The 19355-nt window shown below is 52.6% G+C and overlaps 7 protein-coding genes and 2 non-coding genes across 9 annotated transcripts; 4 read left to right on the top strand and 5 right to left on the bottom strand.

Moving 5' to 3' along the window:
- Positions 1-427: 427 nt before the first annotated feature.
- VTN49DRAFT_4676 (uncharacterized protein) lies at positions 428-1991 on the bottom strand (the record flags this gene model as incomplete). The annotated part of the gene is made up of 3 exons (XM_069412648.1): positions 428-1287; positions 1345-1873; positions 1923-1991. The coding sequence occupies 3 exons, from the start codon at positions 1989-1991 to the stop codon at positions 428-430; spliced, it is 1458 nt and encodes a 485-aa protein (XP_069267871.1).
- A 1008-nt stretch (positions 1992-2999) lies between these two features.
- On the bottom strand, positions 3000-4286 carry VTN49DRAFT_4675 (uncharacterized protein; the record flags this gene model as incomplete). The annotated part of the gene is made up of 2 exons (XM_069412647.1): positions 3000-4040; positions 4098-4286. 2 exons carry the CDS (start codon positions 4284-4286, stop codon positions 3000-3002), a joined length of 1230 nt encoding a protein of 409 aa, XP_069267870.1.
- Positions 4287-4768: 482 nt separating this feature from the next.
- Positions 4769-6891, top strand: VTN49DRAFT_4674 (uncharacterized protein; the record flags this gene model as incomplete). Its single annotated transcript, XM_069412646.1, has 3 exons — positions 4769-5297; positions 5359-5837; positions 5893-6891. The coding sequence occupies 3 exons, from the start codon at positions 4769-4771 to the stop codon at positions 6889-6891; spliced, it is 2007 nt and encodes a 668-aa protein (XP_069267869.1).
- A 301-nt stretch (positions 6892-7192) lies between these two features.
- VTN49DRAFT_4673 (uncharacterized protein) lies at positions 7193-9025 on the bottom strand (the record flags this gene model as incomplete). The annotated part of the gene is made up of 4 exons (XM_069412645.1): positions 7193-8233; positions 8299-8435; positions 8492-8923; positions 8983-9025. 4 exons carry the CDS (start codon positions 9023-9025, stop codon positions 7193-7195), a joined length of 1653 nt encoding a protein of 550 aa, XP_069267868.1.
- Positions 9026-10492: 1467 nt separating this feature from the next.
- Positions 10493-11356, bottom strand: VTN49DRAFT_4672 (uncharacterized protein; the record flags this gene model as incomplete). The annotated part of the gene is made up of 1 exon (XM_069412644.1): positions 10493-11356. The coding sequence occupies one exon, from the start codon at positions 11354-11356 to the stop codon at positions 10493-10495; it is 864 nt and encodes a 287-aa protein (XP_069267867.1).
- Positions 11357-12192: 836 nt separating this feature from the next.
- On the top strand, positions 12193-12264 carry VTN49DRAFT_t60. Its single transcript has one exon. It is a non-coding gene; the product is annotated as a tRNA-Gln (tRNA).
- Positions 12265-12284: 20 nt separating this feature from the next.
- VTN49DRAFT_t61 lies at positions 12285-12371 on the top strand. The gene has a single exon. It is a non-coding gene; the product is annotated as a tRNA-Arg (tRNA).
- Positions 12372-13191: 820 nt separating this feature from the next.
- VTN49DRAFT_4671 (uncharacterized protein) lies at positions 13192-15555 on the top strand (the record flags this gene model as incomplete). The annotated part of the gene is made up of 3 exons (XM_069412643.1): positions 13192-13291; positions 13342-13948; positions 14016-15555. The coding sequence occupies 3 exons, from the start codon at positions 13192-13194 to the stop codon at positions 15553-15555; spliced, it is 2247 nt and encodes a 748-aa protein (XP_069267866.1).
- A 1829-nt stretch (positions 15556-17384) lies between these two features.
- On the bottom strand, positions 17385-18796 carry VTN49DRAFT_4670 (uncharacterized protein; the record flags this gene model as incomplete). Its single annotated transcript, XM_069412642.1, has 6 exons — positions 17385-17730; positions 17790-17816; positions 17877-17939; positions 17996-18113; positions 18168-18552; positions 18614-18796. 6 exons carry the CDS (start codon positions 18794-18796, stop codon positions 17385-17387), a joined length of 1122 nt encoding a protein of 373 aa, XP_069267865.1.
- Positions 18797-19355: the final 559 nt, after the last annotated feature.

The raw sequence follows: 19355 nt of genomic DNA, 5'->3' as shown, positions 1-19355 counted from the left end.
GGCCGGGGGTGGAGAAGATAACTTTTAGTTGGAGAATCCTCGTCGCCAGTCTTTGCGCCGAGGCGGGGGAACCTTTCATTACCCGAATCCGGCCAAAATGTCCTACGCTCGGTCCTACCAGCTACACAGTGACCAGGTCACATTTCCATGTTTCCATTCCGAGCGAATTTTCTTCCTAACGTCGGGTATCGAATCCCCTTTACATTCCCGGGTACCGACGATACATAAAAAAAGGCCATTAATGATACATAAACATGAATCACAGACGCTTCAAACCGTGCAATGCAATGCAACGAAACCTTTCCACCATCGCCAGCGTATGCAATGTTGAGTGCGAAGAGAAAATGTCAATGAACGTGGCATAACTGTTGACCGAGCTCGATGCAAGACCAGAGCGCCTAATCATGAGGAAGAATTGATGTCGTGTCTACCGAGACAGTCGGGCTTCGAAAAATCCAGAGAATGCACCGAGAAGTGCCCTTGCTCCTCTCAGAATGGTCCGTCTCCAAGCATGATGGGCGTCGCCTTCCTGCGTCTGACTAGCGGGACCCGGCCGACGAACAGAACCTCTGGATTCTATGTCATGGAAAACATGCGCCGGGCGCATCAAGGCACGCAGCCGGTCCCATGTATGCTTGAAGAGCCGTCCCTCCTGACGTTGATCATGGTGCTGTTGCTGCTCCCTGGGTTGGATCACATCTTCCGACTCAGAGCTCGGAAGCGGCACGGTTGCCTTGCACAAGGGGCATGCGTTGCTTTCATTTGTGAGGAAGGTGTCGATGCATTCCGGATGGAAGATGTGAGCGCATGGGAGCTCTCGCACGTATGACACTCCGGCGACAAACTCATCAAGACAAATAATGCACATGATCTGCGAATACATTTGCCGGTGCCCATTAGATTTCGGATAGGCATTGGACGTAGCCTCATCCTTTGCTTCTGCCTCTGGTCTTGGTCCCGAGTCCTGCTTCGTTGGGTGCCCCAGAGTGTCTGGCTTTTCTGTCTCGCCAGTTGGATCTTGGTAAATGTACATTGGCAACTGCATCACTGTCTCTTGGGGGACCACTGGGCGTGGACTCTGTAGTTCCAAGACGATATCACCGCCAGTGATGCGGTCTGGGCCGTTGCGTCTGATGCTGCGACGTTGTCTGCGCGCCGTTTGACGTGCCATCCGGCGGTATCGCACAACGAGCCAGAAGCAAATTGTGATTGTGGCAATTATTCCCACAGCACCAAAGATGGTCGCCGCGGCTTCGACTGTCATCACTTGGGAATTGTCCGCTTGTGCTTCCAAAGTCAGTATCTTCAGACTGACGAATCAGAGGGGCCGGCATTGATTCTTACCTACTTGGAGGAGGCCATACACCCGTGCACAGTGTGCCGGGGTGTTAGAATTTTGGATCGTTGTGTCATCTCCATGTTTCCTCGAATGGCCCGAATACAGAGCTAACCCGTGCATCAACGTCGATCCGTGCGGCCCCGGTATCGCGTAGATCGGCAACTTATCATCCTGTTTCCACTTCATGTTGTCCCAGGCGGCACTTTCTGGCGGTGGAGGCATATCCAGGCTCAAATTTCCGGGTTGGTAGAAGATCAGTGCGCGTGCCTTCTGCTCCCGAGACGCGGCCAGGAAGGCCCTGGCACATGATGCAGAAACCCAAGGTGCCAAACCGATGACATTGCGGTAGTCATCCGGTAGATCGTCCCTCGTCGTGACGTTCTCTGGGACCAATTGCGCGGTTACAGCTCGGCATGGATCCGACGGGTCCAGCGTCGGCATGAACAAGGGGCCGTAGAAGGACTGCTCGCTCTCATTGTCCCCGCTAGAGAGGGTTTGGATGTTTTGGACAACGAGGCGAGTCTGAATGCTCTCCTAGACGAATTTGAGTCCAAGAAACGTATTAAATGTGAAGTGCACGTACATTGACGTAGGGCTTGCCGCAGTTCAGAGTACCCGGTCCAGCAAGGAAAGTGACGGCGGTAGTCGGCATGGTGGATGGGCATTGATATCATACTACAGCCACTGCTTGATACAATCAAACCGATAGACACATGGCCATGGCAGTGCGTAACGACGTGAGAGATAAGAAGAAACGAGAGACAAGCGAAGACGCACAGGAGTGCGTCTCGACCGTGAATCGGTTCACTTCAACATAATTCATTCACGGGTATTTTCTCACCCCGGAAGGTCCAGAAGGAAAGAGCTCTCAGAGAATGAACAGAAGAGTTGTTTTTCAACGCGTCCTGTTTCTTGGTGTCAAATATTCTGTGGGGATACAGTAGTTGCCTGTCCATTCCAGAATCTCTCTGAATCACAGGGAACGGAATGCTGAACGCAGGAACAGTTGTTTTCGGATGCAAAGAATGTCCCGTCTCGGCATTAGTTACATTGAACCCATCTCGTCTGAGACGTGCCTGATGATTTCACTGCCGAACTCGGCTCTTGCAACGTGCTATCATCTGACCGGAAAGACAAGAATCTCCATTGCTAAAGTTTGTCTGGTTCTCTTCAACTTCAGTGCTACCGTCACTCGTCTTACCGACACCACAGTACTATTATCGACAGTCTTTTTTTTTCTCTGCCCCCTTTATAGGTCAATCTAGGATGCTAATGGTGTGTGCATGTGGGAAGGAAGTACCGGGGAGCATGGCATCCCTTGCTTGTATGTCTAGGCTGACATTGTAAGTTAACGTATCCATTGTTTACACTCTACTCTCCAATGAGTCAGGATGATGGATTAAGAGATTGACTCTCCTCTAGGAGAGAACATTCCCTAGGACCAGATTGCGTCATACAGGCTCGGATGCTCAGGTATTCAACAATATATACTCCGTATGTGCACCCAGCCGCCGTCAATGCCAGTATGCAGCCCCACATGATTTGTTTACCTCGATCAGCAACAGCTGTTATTGAATACAACTCTATAATTACAGCTCCCAATGATAGCCGAAAGACCCTGAAGCCGAACCAAAACTCCAATCACGCCGACACAATTGTCCTATTGCACATACTTCATGGCTGGATGGCGATAGTCGTAAGTGATTTGGTCTGTCCCGTATCTCCTGTAGTGTTGAGATTCCTTCCCCAGGAGAAAAAGCGATTCATGAACCTTCATGAACTCCTTCACAAACTTCCAATTCTTTTTCTTGGCTTGTTCGCGTAACATCTCTATTGCTCCCTGGAGATCTTCTATTAATTCGGCAGCGCGCACGTCGAGTTGTCGATCGTCATTTTCGTCCTGCTCTGTCTCAGATGCCACACCTGGCCCCTGTTCTTCACGTTGATGCTCGGACGGTTGACCAGGAGCGGGTCTATGAACTTCCGATTCCGTCGGTGGTGCAGATTCCGGCTGTGAAATATCGGGAACATACGGGCTCATCTCATTGGCATCCCCTGCCGAGAAGACATACGAATCTTCACACCTGCTGTCTTCAGGTAGAAGCGTAGATTCGTCTGAGTTCTGAGCCCAGCCTCCCTTTGCTTTCTTCCAGAGGTAGTAAACCTGATGTCGTGTCACGGACCGGGCCTTGGGAATATTCCGAATCTCACGCAAAATTTCGCTCACATTGCTGGTTGGAGCTCGGCAGCTAATCAAATCTCGCACCTCCTGTGGCACTTGAATGTCTTCGTATGGCGGATGCCACATGTGACGGATGGTAAGGAAGAGGGTTCGAGTTACAACGCAGACTCGCATGGTGAGTTTGCTTTGACATTGGAATCGTTCCATTCGCTTGCCTTCGCGGCGCTTTTCTGGCTCCACCTCTGGCTGATAGGGCTTTGCCCGTGCTAAATCCTGAGAACAATGATACGTGTATACCAAAGCTTGGCTGTTTGTGCTCGCATGTTTGAAGCGAAATCCTCCTTCCCTCCAAATGATTTCATTGAGGTCTCGCATGGCCACGTTCAGCTCAGACTTGAGGATTGTATGGGTAACGTTCTCGGGGTTGTTTTCATTAACTATTACGCGTAAAGGGCCGAACTTGACGGGTAACGCGTCCAGATTGAACATAAAGCTTCCATTCAGCATTTCATTCTGATCCTGTCGATCAAACCATTAGTTTTGTGAATGGCTCAATCCAAGGTCGGAGTTACTGACTGGCCGATTCCAGCTGCGAATAAGCGAAATGAAATTATCCCAGTCATCAGTTTGCAGAGGACGTTTTCTTCGTGTATGACGCTTGCATGTTCTATTCCTCTTCCCCTGCTTGTTGATCTCGAAATCGCCAATGGGACGATTTTTCACACATTTACTGCAAAAAGGCTCTTCTGGCGATGGCGTAGCCATCGTAGCAATCTCAAAATAAGGTCGAGCGACACTTTTAGTCAAGAGTAGTGGTGAAGCGCAAACGCGACCAAAAGTAACGAGGAAATTCAGCGCGTTGATGACTAATATAAAAGAATCACGTGAATAAATCGGATAGGTAAGGGTTAGGGTTGACTTCGAAGATTTCACGTGACGCGGAGCCGCGTCCAGTTCGCCGGGGGCGAGACCCTGGCACGTGATTGAGCGTCGCCGCAGGACCAGACTACATTTGTTGATCGACCTAACAGCAACGCGCTGATATTTGGATTTGAGTGATTTCTCGCAGCGAGTCCATACCATCGAACAGATGGTACTCCATGCTTGATAGCATGGTCTGCTTGTATTGGGCCCGAACGTGAATTCCGGCTGGTCTGGGTTGTCAGGATTGTCAACTCAAAGCACTGATCGAGCGAACTCTTTGACCGAAAATTGGTCCTCAGACACGAGTTTCAGTTGAAGCCATTATGCCGGCAGCGAACAAAGGGAAGGGTAAGGGTCGCGACGGGCGGCGGTCACGCAGCCGCAATACCACCCCAAGTTCCGGACTCAGCATCGGCACCACAACAGGCACCACCCATTCTGGGTATCTTGAGAATGACGTCTCGAAACTTTTTCCCACGTCGACGGTTCAATATGCGGACATCCTCGAGCGGTACGGCAGCGGTGGAAGTATCCCGGATTCGAAGACACTGGACCTCCTGAGCGAACACCTCAAGCAGTTGAGCCAAATGGCCGATGCGCGGGGCGATATCTGCAATGCGGGTATGCGCGAGTTGTCATTAAAACGCAAGGAAGTCGTTGAAGAGCAGCGCGAGCAAGAAATGGAAGTCGAGAAGGGGGTAAAGCTAAAGCGGGAAGCCGACGACGACGATGACGGGAGTCACGCCAGCAAAGGAGGGAAGCTTAAAAAGCGCAAGGAACGACCACCTAGGGAAGATCGTCCACTAGCTGTGGGTGCACATGAAGTCACTCGGCAGGATGGGGGCGAGCTCGGTGAGTCCTAGACTGCGATCAGCGTTATGGCCCTGTGTGAGCAAGCTGACGCATTCATAAGGAGATCGTAAGCGAACCCGTCAAACTCCTTCTCCATCATCAAAACGATCGCACGTTGTCGCCACTGGAACTCCGTCACCGCCACGCGTTCCCACATCGGAATCTCCTGCTGTTGACAGGGCGGATGAGAAGGAAGCCGTGGAGTCAGACGACAGTGATGACTCGCATCAACCAGAGCCTGCGCCAGCAGTTCAGCAGTACCAAATCTTTGGTCCCAATCCGCTCAAGTTTCCTGATCCCACAATCTATCATATTCGGGAAGTTACACCCAACATGACGGACGAAGAGAAGAAGGAAATCTACTCAGTAGCCTCGTTTCCCAAAAGCGATCTCAGCCATTTAATGGCTGGAACTCTCCCGGACAAAGATTTTAGCAACTCAAAGCCGTCGAATCAAGTGAGCGCGAATACGTTTGCGTCTTACGTGGAGCCTTATGTTCGCCCATTGACTGAGGAGGATATTGCATTTCTGAAAGAGAGGGTTTGTCTAGCATCTTCCCAGCGGCATTGATTTCGCTTTGGCTGACTCACGAAAGGGCGATCGAACGACTCCATTTGTAATGCCACGACGAGGGAAGAAACATTACACGGAGATCTGGGCCGAAGAAGATGGCACTCTAAATGTTGACCAAGCTAACTCTGATCGAGATCGTCTCCCTCTGAATCAAGGCCGTGGGAGCATTGATCAAATCACAGATGAGGTTGCAGAGACTGACAAGGTCTCGGTCGGCCCTCTTGTGAGTCGCCTTTACTCCATGCTTCGATACGAACACCGGGCGCCACCCGACGAGAACACCACAAACGGCACCACCAACGGAACTAACGGAGATGCGTCGATGAACGGGGTCGACTCGATGGACGTGGACAATCCTTCTGGCGAGTCGTCGGAACAGAAGCAGGAAAAGCCGCAACCGGTAGCCACAGCGTTCCCGGATGCCTCACCAAGCGGGTTCAAAGTATCCGCGGCAAAGCTAGAACATGCACAGCTTGATGAGCGGCTCAAAGCCGAGCTCCGCTACGTCGGCTTCCTGGGCCCGGACGATAATCCAGACTTCGACGCGCACTACGATGACGACATCGCGCAGCGGCTGCGTCTCTTACAGTCCGAACTGAAGAAGCAAATGATCATCAACGGGGCGCGTAAAGCCCGGCTATTAGAACTCGCAAAGGAGCGTATGGCCTACCAGGAGTATATGACGATCCATGACGACCTCGACGCGCAGGTGCAGCAAGCCTATCTCAAGCGCACACGCACACTCGGCAAGAGCAAAAAGGGCTCGCAGGCCAAGCACCGTCCTGGCGGCGCAGGTGGCGGCAGTCACGTCGTCAGCGCTGCGGGTGTGGGTCGTCCGGGCATCGGCGACGTTGCGCGGACACTCATGGATCGGCGGAAGAGATGGCGTGATTGCATCGGGCCCGTGTTCAAGGATAGTAAGACTACGGTTCCAGGTAAGGGTGAGACCATCTTCGATCCAGCTATTATGAAAGAGCTGGAGAAAGCGGAGCTTGAGGGTTGGGATGAGGAGCAGGAATGATTCACCTCTCCCACGCCATGTACGCCACCGGGTCCTGTATTTCGGCAGACGGGCACGGAAGCGACATTAGATGACGGCATGTTGTGCAATTGGGTTCGGGTTGGGTTCAGTCAGGGTGGGAGCGGAGTTGGGCGCAAGGCTCGGTTGATCGGGATCATCATTATTATGTACACTGCGAGGGGCGTTCACGGCATTATTGTACGGACTATGGAGTACCAGAGCAAACGGCGTTTTGTTCAAGAGCGTCAAGTTGCGCACGAAACCTTATTAAAGCACTATCTTCATAATCCTAACTTCCCAACTACCGATGGATGATTTGCACCTCCCACGGCCACGCCTTTAACCTCGCCGTAAGTTCCTTCTCACTGATCTGGAGCTCCGTGCAAATCTCATCGAAACAATGCTGACCATCGAGATACTTCTCCAGCGCACGGTTTATAGGGTCACTCTCGAAGTCATCGACTTCCGTATGCACATCCGTGATCGTGCTTTGATCGTCCTGCTGCTGCTGTGAGTGTGGACGATAATCGTCCTGTCTGGCGGTGCCTGGTGTACTCTGGAACGACGATCCTGTGGGATGATTGTCATCTGCAGCATCCTCGTGCGGCGTGGCGGTCGATGCCGGTGTTCTCGGGCGGGAGGCGGCCCCAGCGCTAGCCGTCGCGGACGTGTTGTTGCTGTTGTTGGTGACGAAGCCTGGCGGGCGTGGGCCGTACGCGTACTTGTGCACGCGGTACAGAAACCCCTTGATGATGCCGAAGGCGATGAAACGGCGGACGTCGATGTTGGCAAGTTTCGCCGAGTGCTGCAAGTACCACTGCTTGACGCTCTGGCCCTGCTTGAGTGCGGCGTACAGTTCGACCAGGCCAACGCCATCGACGACTCGAGGCCGCCGGTGAGATGAGTGCGAGTCGTGCGGGTGACTACGGTGATCGTGGTCGGCATTGTCGTCGTCCTCACCCATCAATGGCCAAATGTCCTCGATGTCCGGATGCGTGGCGCCCACGGAACCGGAGACGCTGCCGTTCGTGCCATCGGTGCTGCGTGCAGAGCCGGGACGGTGTCGGGCCTGATCCCGGCCCGAGATCGAGCCCAGTGGAACTGGCGCGAATCGTGTATTGACGTACCGCGCGCATTCTTGCTGCATGCCCTCGTCACTTGCGATTGTTGAGCCGAATTGTGCCGTGGGGGCGTAGATCGCCGAGAAAGAGAATATGTCAAGGAGGAAGATACAGCCATAATAGAGCAGATGTCGGATGGCCTTGATGGCGAGGGAGAGTTCGACGTCGGCCAGGATCGAAATGACCCGAACGCTATTGACGCCGTTGATGTAGGGCACAATCTAAGCCATCCGATGTCAGTAGGCATAGCACGGAAAAAACCACCATATCTCCAGGGCGGTAATACCTTTTGCATCGTGAGGTCCCAATTTTCGTCCATAAACGTCTCGTACCGAACCGCAAATAGAGGCACGTCCCACGCCTTGACCTGCGGAGGTGCCGGATACACAGGAAAAAGTTTGATGTTCAAGGTATTTAGTTCATCTGATCACAACGTCAGCCCAGCAATCATCGAGCAAGAAAAGGGGAATTGAACGCACCTATCGGGATCATGCACTCGCTGTAATTGTTTAGATCTTCCATCAGCGTCTCGCACAGGCTGTACACCTTGCCCTCATTACTGTGGGAATTGTCTCTCGATAAAAACCCCTTCTGCTCCTCCAACCCGTGCATCAAATCTGCCAGCTTTTGGACGACGCTCTTGTACATGCCAAAGTCCTCGTCCTCGGCCAGGACGATGCAGAAGTTGAAGATGAACTCATTGCGGTCATAGCGCGGCGACTTCATACAGATGGGATACCCCAGGACGCGGTACCCGTTGATGCAGACCTGGATCAGGTTACCGCATAGCTCCTGGCGGGGAATCACATAGAAAGATATATCTGAGAAGGTGAAGAAGGGTGTTTGCTGCGTGGCCGGGTCGCTAGATGGCACGATAGCGCCATCAGGGACCTGATGCACCACTTTGGGCCCTGTTTGCCAATGTTAGTTGAGTTTATTTAACTTCATATTGGTGGCATTTATGGCACACCTTCTTGCGTGTCAAACTTGCTGTAGAAAATGGCCCTGATCATGATGGGACCTCGATGCCAGGTGTCATGAGCTCAATGTTACAATTCAATATACCGCCATGTTCTTCGCTTATAGTGACAACCATTAACCGTCCTAACAAAGGACTACATATGCGAAGCTGCAGTTGATACCAGCTTCATCCAGGAAAATTGCTGGGCGATAAGGTCTAGTTATGTTGACTGTTTCTCAAGTCCCTGTATCACACTCCACATCTCCTGTCTTCAAGACCTGGAGGTTGGTATTACAATTTACGATTACGGCTTTGAGATTGCTAACTTAGTCATCTCATTGGTCTATGGTTTTGCAAATTCCTGATTAAATGTTCACACTTACCTTCCAGTTACAAGTTACAACCATTGGCTACCGACCGAACCTACTCCATTCTGTCCTCCATTTTCTCGATGCTCCCTCCATCCATCGCGCGATAGGTAGTTCGATCGGCATGAAAGCCGGCTCAAATACACCAAAAGTACTTGAACGGAATGACTGTTTAACCCCGTCAAACCCAGAAGGTTGAACCAGCAAGCGAAAGCCGCCGGCCCTCTCTCTGAACCACGTCCATTCTCCACGTCACCATCCACATCCGCTCTGATCCGTTTTAACAAACGCAAACCCACTTTGCACCGTCAACTTGACCTCGCTGAACGCACCGAGATTGTCCGCCGTCTACTTTCGGGCAGGACCGCGCGAGAGGCCTCGGAGGCATGCGGTGTATCTGTGCGAACTGTGTACTCGCTGCGCGCGTCTCTGCTACACCCTGGCAGCGTGACCAAGCCACGCAAGGGCAGGCGAGGACGGTCGCAGAAACTGCCTCCCGAGGACAAGGCGGCTCTCTTCCAATATCTGGGGGCGGAGGGATAGCGAGAACAGAGTGAACTGGTGGCTTGGCTGCGACGCGAACGTGGCGTGTCAGTGAGCCAGTCGACGATTAGCCGTTTGTTGCGTAGTCAGAATTGGTCCAGAGAGCAGATCCAGCGCATCGCGGCCGCGCGGCAGACTGGCTGATTTGCCGACGAAGTTTTGACGGGGGCTTGCTTTGGAAGTTGAAAATTTATATTCTACTATATTCTCTAGAACTACCTAATTATATCGAACCGCACCGGCTAGGAGTATATATAAGGCCCGGGAAATATCGGGAGAGTAGAAGACTGAGCAAGCAGTCTAAAATCTGTCCGCGTTTAGCAGATAGTGCAAGGCATGTAGTGTGCCTGGATAGGAATGAGAAAGATAAGAAGACAACGGTAAATCAGCTCACCTTCGACTCGAAAAGAAAACACCTCAGGCAATTCTAGCCAAAAAGTGCTGACTCAAACAAGCAACACGCCAAAAAATACTTGGGAACCAAAATGCTTGAATCTGAACCTGCAGATAGCACCATGATGCATGCTTGAGGTAGAGGAAGATGTGCCTGTCTAGTTCGAGAGACAATTGGAGAGGGCAACTGGCGCTCCTGAGCTTGTCGCCCTAATTCATCGTGCCGCACCTGACCCACTGCTTAAACGCCTCGGCACTGGATCCGAACGGCTAGTCGAGAAGCGAACCGAGGGCACTCGAAGTGACGCTTGCGACGGCGGGGCGGGATATACATTTGAGGAGGAAGAGGGCATTGTCGACATGTCCAGCGGTTGACCAGAGCGTACCGCCTGAAGCATATCGGAGTAATTCCCCCTCTCCGCGGCCTCCTTCAACCACTGTTCCCAAACTTCGTCCAACGGCACATTGGCACCACGTTCCCGCGCAGCCGTAGCGTAGAGCAAGCGCTGATTGAGTTGCACGCCGTAACTCTCCATTTCCTCGTCGCTGGACTCTTCAACGTCGAGATGAGTAGAGTGGTGCTTGACTCCAGTTTTCCCATATTCCTCGCCGGCTTCGGGTTCCTTCGATTGTGGTGGTTTCACGTAAAGCTCATGGGCTGGCGAGAACTCGATCGAGGGCAGAGGCCGCGGAGTTGCTGGACGGACATTGTCGGCCGTGGTATCGCGTACGATGATGCCTTCCTCCTTCTCATATCGTTCCTTAGCCGAGCGAGTACCTTCCCACCGGCATAGAGAGTGGATTTCGGCATCTGTCAGGCCCAGCTCATCGAAGACGCGGAATAGCTTCCGGTGCCATGGCCACCGACTCAACCGCAACCGATGTGGGCCGTATGTATAGTCCAAGCCGGGATACTGAGCTTCGATGCAGTTTAAGGTACCATAGAAAGACATGGTCTCCTGGCGAACCTCCGCGACGAGGTTTCGACTGACATGAGCGGAGAACGAGACGGGATCCGAGGCCCTGGGGTGGGGAAAGGTCGCGTTGTAGATCAATTGAGAGATAGACGGTTTATGCATGATGATGTCGTCAGGGACAGGGGAAGCGAGCCGATCGAAGATACTAATCAAAGAGAAGTACGCCTCACGTTCTCTCCTGACTAGACACGAAGCTTCAAGTCTCAGCAGCTACTATAAATGCTTATCGATGGGCCGCAGTTTCACATCAAGGGTTGATAATGATTTCTTTGTTCTCAGGATACAGCCGGTTTTGGAGTAGTCGAGTAGAGCGAGACAAAATTAAACCAAAGTATCGAAACCAGGGAAACGTCCAAGCAGTCAGGACGTCGACGAGAAAGCGGCGGCGTCGTTGAGGGCGGAAGTTTCAGGCTTCGGGGCGCGAGGCGAACCTTTATAGTTTATGATAGCCCGCAAAGACGCAAGACAACTGTTGCAAGTGACCAACGCATCAAACGTGCTGGATTGGCATTCTACAGATAGGCTGCAGCCCCTCCACAGATCCATCAAGGTGCTGCACTAGTACATGCCAGAACTCCGATATCGAGCGATCTCCCGTGCTGCTTGATCGCCCGATTGTCCATGTGTTTTCTCATCAGACATTCCAGACTCGAGCTTAATAGCCTCCGAGACAGCCCACCGCGCTAAGTTTCGTCTCGTGATGACGATGAATCACATGACACTCTCTGCCCTGTTTGATGACTCAGCCTTCTCAATAGTTGGTTTTTTGCCCCACATGTGATTTACGCAACTCTCTGGGTGATGATTGGCTAAGTGCCCGATGTGTGTACTATGATTGGCTCAAAGTCACGTGTAAGGTGGACAATTTCAAAGTTAGACTAGTGCGGCTCATTGATCACGTGAACATATACTATTTTTCTCCAGCCATCCTCCAACGAGGTCTCGTAGTGTAGCGGTTATCACTCCGGATTCTGATTCCGGCAACCTCGGTTCGAGTCCGAGCGGGACCTTTCATTAATTCTACAACAACGGCCGGCTGGCCTAGTGGTTAAGGCGCTCGTTTCCGGTGCTCGTATGAGCTTGCGAGAGATGGCAGGTTCGAATCCTGCGTCGGTCGTTAAACTTTTTTTCTTCGCTCGTTCACTCATGCTGGCACGATTGCAGTGGACGACACTGCGCTCATTCTATTAATCCAATCTCTTTTACTCCGTACTCGCCATGTAGTCGTACTCCGTGCTACTACTCGCACGACCTCGGCAAATTATTATTTGGCCGAAGGATATGGTTGAATTAAGAGAAGATTTATCCGGATGTGCCTCCGAGCTAATAGCGCTAATGACTTGGCAGGTGGGCTCACTAAACCAAATAGAGCTATGTCAGCATCATTTCGCCGTGTTTCCGCCCTGAATTTGCAGCTTTAAACCCCTGTGTTCGTATGTTCGCGAAGCAGGATACAACATCGTCGAACATGGTCCAATTCTGCGGAATATTCTGCGGAGTATCTAAGATCCAGCGATATCTGCACCGCTCGTCGGGAGCCTGAGATGAGATGTAGCACTTGACCAACCAGTGCGGGCCAATGCCGCGCGCCAGTATGTCACTCCCGCGCTAACGAACGCACATTGTTGACGAAGTCATTTAATTTAGTGACACCCCGAACTCTCGCGTGCGGGTGATCGGATCAGGTACTGCCGAATGACGATCACCCCAGATCGGGGCACCAGCGTGGGGAGTCAGCGCCGTTTCTGTGGAGGAATTACTTAGCGGAGAAATCTAGAAATCCCCGAAGAATGACCGTGATGGCTGGACTGCGGAGATTCGTCCGAGGTCTGCCAGGGCCAGGTGTTGCCGTTGTGCATGTTAAATACAGCCGAACTCCCCCGCTTACAATGTGAGCTCGGAGCTGTTGCGGAGCTGGTGGGTTCGTCTATTCAAAGATGCTTCGTTCGTCGGCTGCACTGGCGACAGCTATTGGCCTCTTGACGGCCGGCAGCCAGGGCCCTGTGGCTCTGGCACAAAGCACCTCTGGGTCAGATGGTAAGCAGCATCCGTGCAGGATCAAGGCCAAAGAAAGCTAACAGCCCAAGCGATTGTCGTCGACGGGACCGCCTTCGCCCTCCACGGGGCTGGCATGTCCTATGTCTTCCACGCCGACACCACCACTGGCGATCTCATCACCGACCATTATGGAGCCAGCGTGAGCGGCGCCCTGCCCTCCCCCGGAGAGTCCGGCGTCAGTGGCTGGGTGGGCACGATTGGTCGCGTCCGTCGCGAGTTCCCAGACCAAGGCCGCGGCGATTTCCGCATCCCGGCCGTGCGCATTCGTCAAACTGCCGGCTACACTGTGAGCGACCTGCGGTATCAAAGCCACGAGGTGCTGGACGGGAAACCGAGCTTGCCGGGGCTGCCGGCGACGTTTGGCGAGGCGGGGGATGTCACGACGCTGGTAGTGCATCTGTACGACAACTACAGCGCAGTCGCGGCGGATCTGTCCTACAGTGTTTTCCCGGAGTTTGATGCCGTCGTGCGGAGTGTGAATATCACGAACAAGGGAAGCGGCGATATCACTGTCGAGCAACTGGCCAGTCTGTCGGTCGACTTTCCGCTCGAAGACTTGGATCTGCTCAGTCTGCGGGGCGATTGGGCGCGAGAGGCGCATCGTGAGCGGAGGAGAGTCGACTATGGAGTGCAGGGGTGAGTCTTTCTCTTTCTTCATAGTATACATCGATGAGGGTGCAAAGATGCTAACATGAGCTTGCAGGTTCGGCAGCAGCACCGGCTACTCCTCTCACCTACACAATCCCTTCTTCGCCCTGGCGCATCCCTCGACCACCGAGTCGCAGGGTGAAGCATGGGGCTTCAACCTCATCTACACCGGCTCCTTTTCTGCCCAGGTTGAGAAAAGCTCACAAGGCCTGACCCGCGCTCTGATCGGGTTCAATCCTGACCAGCTCTCCTGGACCCTGGGCCCCGGTGAGACCCTGACCTCACCCGAGTGCGTCTCCGTGTACAGCAATGAGGGCATCGGCGGCATGTCGCGCAAGCTCCACCGGCTCTACCGCAAGCATCTCATCCGGAGCAAGTTCGCGACCTCGGATCGCCCGCCGCTGCTTAATAGCTGGGAGGGTGTCTACTTCAACTACAACCAGACCAGCATCGAGCGGTTAGCTCGGCAGTCCGCTGCTTTGGGAATCCGCCTCTTCGTCATGGACGACGGTTGGTTCGGCGACAAGTATCCTCGGACCTCAGACAACGCCGGACTGGGCGATTGGACCCCGAATCCAGACCGATTCCCAGATGGCCTGGGGCCGGTCGTCGAGAGGATCACGAACATGGATGTGAATGGTACTGCAGGAGAGAAGTTGCGTTTTGGCATCTGGGTTGAGCCGGAGATGGTCAACCCTAACTCGAGTCTCTACCGCAAACACCCCGACTGGGTCCTTCACGCTGGGTCCTACCCGCGCACAGAACGGCGGAACCAACTAGTCCTGAACTTGGCCCTCCCAGAAGTGCAGGACTTTATCATCGACTTCATGACCAACCTGCTCAACAGTGCCGACATCTCATATGTCAAGTGGGACAACAACCGCGGCATGCACGAGGTGCCCTCTCCCCGCACCTACCATGAGTACATGCTCGGGCTGTACCACGTTCTCGATACCTTGTCCTCGCGCTTCCCCAACGTCCTCTTTGAAGGTTGCGCCTCGGGCGGCGGCCGCTTCGACGCCGGCATCCTGCACTACTTTCCCCAGTTCTGGACGTCGGACAACACCGACGGCGTGGACCGCATCACCATTCAGTTTGGCACCAGCTTAGCATACCCGCCCTCGGCCATGGGTGCGCATCTCTCGGCCGTGCCCAACCATCAGACTGGCCGCACGGTGCCGTTGGAGTTCCGGGCGCATGTCGCCATGATGGGCGGCTCGTTTGGGCTCGAGCTTGACCCGGCCACACTGCAGGATAACCCGGAGGTTCGCGAGCTGATCAAGCTCGCTGAGAAAGTGAACCCCATCGTCCTCACTGGCGACCTCTACCGGCTGCGGCTGCCCGAGGAGAGCCAGTGGCCCGCTGCGCTGTTTGTTGCCGAGGATGGCAGCCAGGCTGTGCTCTTCTACTTCCAAGTGGGACCAAACGTGAATCATGCTGTGCCCTGGGTGCGGCTGCAAGGACTGGATCCGGAGGCGCGTTACTCGGTCGACGGCAACGCAACGTATACGGGGGCGACGCTGATGAACATGGGGTTGCAGTTCACGTTTGATTCGGAGTATGGCAGCAAGGTGGTGTTCCTGGAGAGGCAGTAGCCGTGAGTATTGAAATGTAAATAGATGTGGGCATGAAAAGTTATCCCTGATACTCAATTCGAAATTTCCGTATATCGAGCTCTTTTAAGACCGTAGTCGAGTGACAATCGAGACACTCCACAGCCGTGGGCCTTCATGCTCCAATGTTCTGCGATACGCAGGAAGTGATCAACACTGGCTCTGGGTCTATCGATGTGGGAAGTTGCTGCATCTCATTACACACCACGTGGTATATCTAGATCGGGAAGCTCGACCCCTTTCCCAAATCGATGGTCTGTGATCCCCTTAACTCTCTGGCGTCTTGCTGGTCCCGAGTAATCACCAGAGCCCCATACCGACCAACTGACTCAATTCGGTCCAAGGCATCTCTTGCAATGCAGCCAAGACCTGATGCGAGTCCAGAAGCATTCCTTCGGGGATTGTCTGCTCGAGCTTCCAGAGATACTACCAATCTCATCTGTGTACTACTTTTTACAATGTCCTCGCTACTCCGTACTCCGTAGTTTACGAGCCAAAATCCTTCGATCGAGACTTGCCACCATGTTCCTACAAAAGGAACCATTCGGAGCCCAGTAAAGGAAAGATTCTGCACCTGCGAAGCGTTCCATATCCATGGGAAAGTTCGTTATTCGGTAAAGAGTCCAGCAAATACCGAGTACTCCCGTCAGTCCGTAGTCGAAGAATGACTTTCCGAAATCTCACGTGCTCGAAATCGATCTAACCACATGTAGACTAGCGTGATCGACACGTTTCCAAGCCACGAGCGTCATACATAGTTCCATGGATGATGGACCGGTAAGTAAACGTCGTCCTTGTCACTTGGAAAATCCTCTATCCGTACGGAGTACTCGGTAACTCCCCCCCACCACAACCACAATTGCCCCTTTTTGCCACGTGTTTTGCCGACTCTATACTCGAAATCTCCATCAAAGTGGTCCCCGATTCAGAGCATCTCTCTTGGCTGTCCCGAATCTGCGTTTGCGCTTTGGTCCTTACGATATGGCTGCACGCAGGGACAGTTAATTACGAGAAAATGTCTCCACCTACTCGTATGAAGCGCAGCAAACTGGGCAAACGCTTCGAGTCCAAGCTTCGTATCACGGACCAATGTCGGCGTGAAAAGCGAGAAGAGCTTGCTGAAGCCTGAAAAGATTCTTCTAGCCCAGTTCCTAACGTAATCATTGCGTTGGGCCCCCCAAAAGTGTTGGCACTGACATCTCCTGGGTGTGGCGCACACAAGATGGATCCCTTTTGAGTCTCTCGGATGATTGTCGGTTCCAAATTCTGAGAATGGCAAGACGTTGTTATTATGCAATATTCTTGGAGGAGTCTTGTACGGAGGATGCTCCGTATCGTACGGAGACCTAGTCCGGCTCATAGTGACCAGGTCGCTGGTACGGATGCTTGGGTATCCATGGTTTTCTGATGGTGATTCTGGCGATTCATGTGGAAAATTGACCCTGGGAACGGATTGGGAAGGAATTGAGCTACTCATACTACTCCGTATTAACGCTGAAGAAAATTGAAGTAGAATCTGAAAGTGTTCAAGTCCATCCTTGAGAATACTTATTATCGGAACGATATCCGAGCTCCGAAAACTAGGTATAGTAGATACAATGAAAGACAACTCTGTACACAAGGCAAAAAAAAAAAATATCAAATCACCGTTTAACCCAATGAACCCTTGATTCCAGAAAAGTTCCGAGTTCCCAGGATAAGCCGAATGCCGAGCAAATTCTCTAGTCGCGCAACCCCCCAAAAACCCCTCCCGCAAAAACTGGTCATAGATTATATACAAACGCGGATGTCGTGAGGCAAACGGGCGACAGTTACCATGAGGTACCGTCTTTGCCATATCCGCCGTTTCGCGTCTCGTAGTTCACGGTCACGTTATCCGTCCGGCGAATTTGGGTCAGTGGATGAGCATTCGCACCCTCCAGCTGGCTCTCGCGAAGAATACTTTCTTCACTTTCGACAGTAGTGAAGCCGATGTTGTCCTTTCGCGGTAGTGATCGCTTGCCAACCCCGTACGACCCACTGTTGTATCCATTGCTGGTCTTTTTGTCGTCGGTGTTGCGATTTGAGGACGTCAGGGAGCGTTTGCCCGTAAGGAATTCGAGGAGAGGCTGCAAGGTCGGGATACAGGATGCAATAACGACGACATTTGCCTCGACACTATATTCAGAGGTTAGAACGGTCTTCGCCGTGGAAAGAGATGGGAGGGTATGACTTACCAAGTCCAAAGGATCAGATCGGAAGTGCTGTCTGTTGTTGATGTTAACTTTGCGGTTGATCACGGATGTTGTGGTAGGGAAACTCACAAGTCTGTTTTGTCATTCAGCCCAGGTAATTGGATGCATTTCACGATTGCCATGGCAGAGGCGCTATCGTTTCCCAAGTCAGCTGCCGCTCTCTCTGGTTTGGAGAAACCGCCACTTACATGCACCCCAGCCCTAAAGCTCCGCATAGGGCGACTCTCTTCCGTAGCGACATTTTCAACTTCATCAAAATAGTACTCGGGTAAAAGGCGAGGAAGAGATCGGTAAACGCCGAGACCGCTGAACTGCATCAGAACCCCTTGTGAATCGCAATTTTCTCCAAAGACTACCTACCTCCCGTAAAGATCGCATAGTTGACGAGAATATCCTGATCGCGGCAGCTGCCAACACCTTGCTCCACGAGCCAAGGCTTCCACATGGCTTCCGGCGGATCACACATTGTAAAGAGGACAACAATGCAGATGCAGGACACGAGACCGGCAAATCCGGTCACACCCCACAGCAGGATTTGGTGTGCCATGCTTCTGTTTAGGATTCGATTCAGCAGGGCCGCGATGGCCAGCTTCGGGATGGTGAAGAACAGAATTCCCCATAGGAAGCTGATGTTATCGAGTAGAAGAACTTTCTCGAGGTGCTCCTGATCTAACAAGAAAGAATGCTTTCCGAAGCCGTAGGCGACAGCTGCAGTGCTCACAGCGCAGTATACAAATCCAACAATCTGGCCGATCCGGGTTAGAAATCGCACGTCCAGCGTGATGGAGGTGGTTGAAACGCCCTACTATGCCTAGCACGATCATGTAATCATCAAGACCGAAACTTCGCACCACAGCCAGTCGAATATACACTCTGGCCACGACAATCAAGGTAGTAAAGCCCGTCAAGGCCCAAAGCACACCCAAGATCCGAGGGCCTTTGTCATCATTCGGGTTGAGATTTGTATGGGGCGGTGGTGGTTGTGCCATCTCGTCGACAAGAACGTTTCTTCTGGGAGAACGGCTGATTGGGGTGCAAGTTCAGCCTCAACTCTCACGGCCCAGGAGGAGAGAGAAGATGAAGGATGAACTTCTCTCTGACAACCATGGAGCAGAATCAGTTAGGTTTTGCTGAGTGATCGTTCGATCTTATTAGTTTTTGGTAATACTCCGTCCACAGGAACAGACTCTCTGGTCCAGACTTCCAAGACGTCCATCTCCCTATGCTGATCAAATTGAATTCTTCTAGCTTTCCTTACTTGGGTAAAGCGAGATGGACCATTACTCGAGGCCTGCAAGAAATCCCAGGAACGCTGCCGAACGGTCGAACCCTAATTGACCTGCGAATTGCTTTTTTGGAGAACCCACTCCTCCGCTCGCAGGGATTTCAGATGGCGAAAACCACCGGAAAGTTAAACAATGACCGGAGCCAGGTCATGGCGTATGCAACCTCACAGGATTGGCCACTGCTAGCCTGGGGGGCAAGTCAAACAGTGATTAGGTTATTACTTAATTATTCGATAACTAGGACGAATCACTTTGCAGAACC

This window comes from Thermomyces lanuginosus (assembly GCF_041956635.1).
Source record: "Thermomyces lanuginosus strain ATCC 200065 unplaced genomic scaffold VTN49scaffold_31, whole genome shotgun sequence".
Taxonomy (NCBI): Eukaryota; Fungi; Ascomycota; class Eurotiomycetes; order Eurotiales; family Trichocomaceae; genus Thermomyces; species Thermomyces lanuginosus.
Note: the sequence above shows the minus strand (reverse complement) of the source record. Positions and strands in the feature narration are given on the sequence as shown.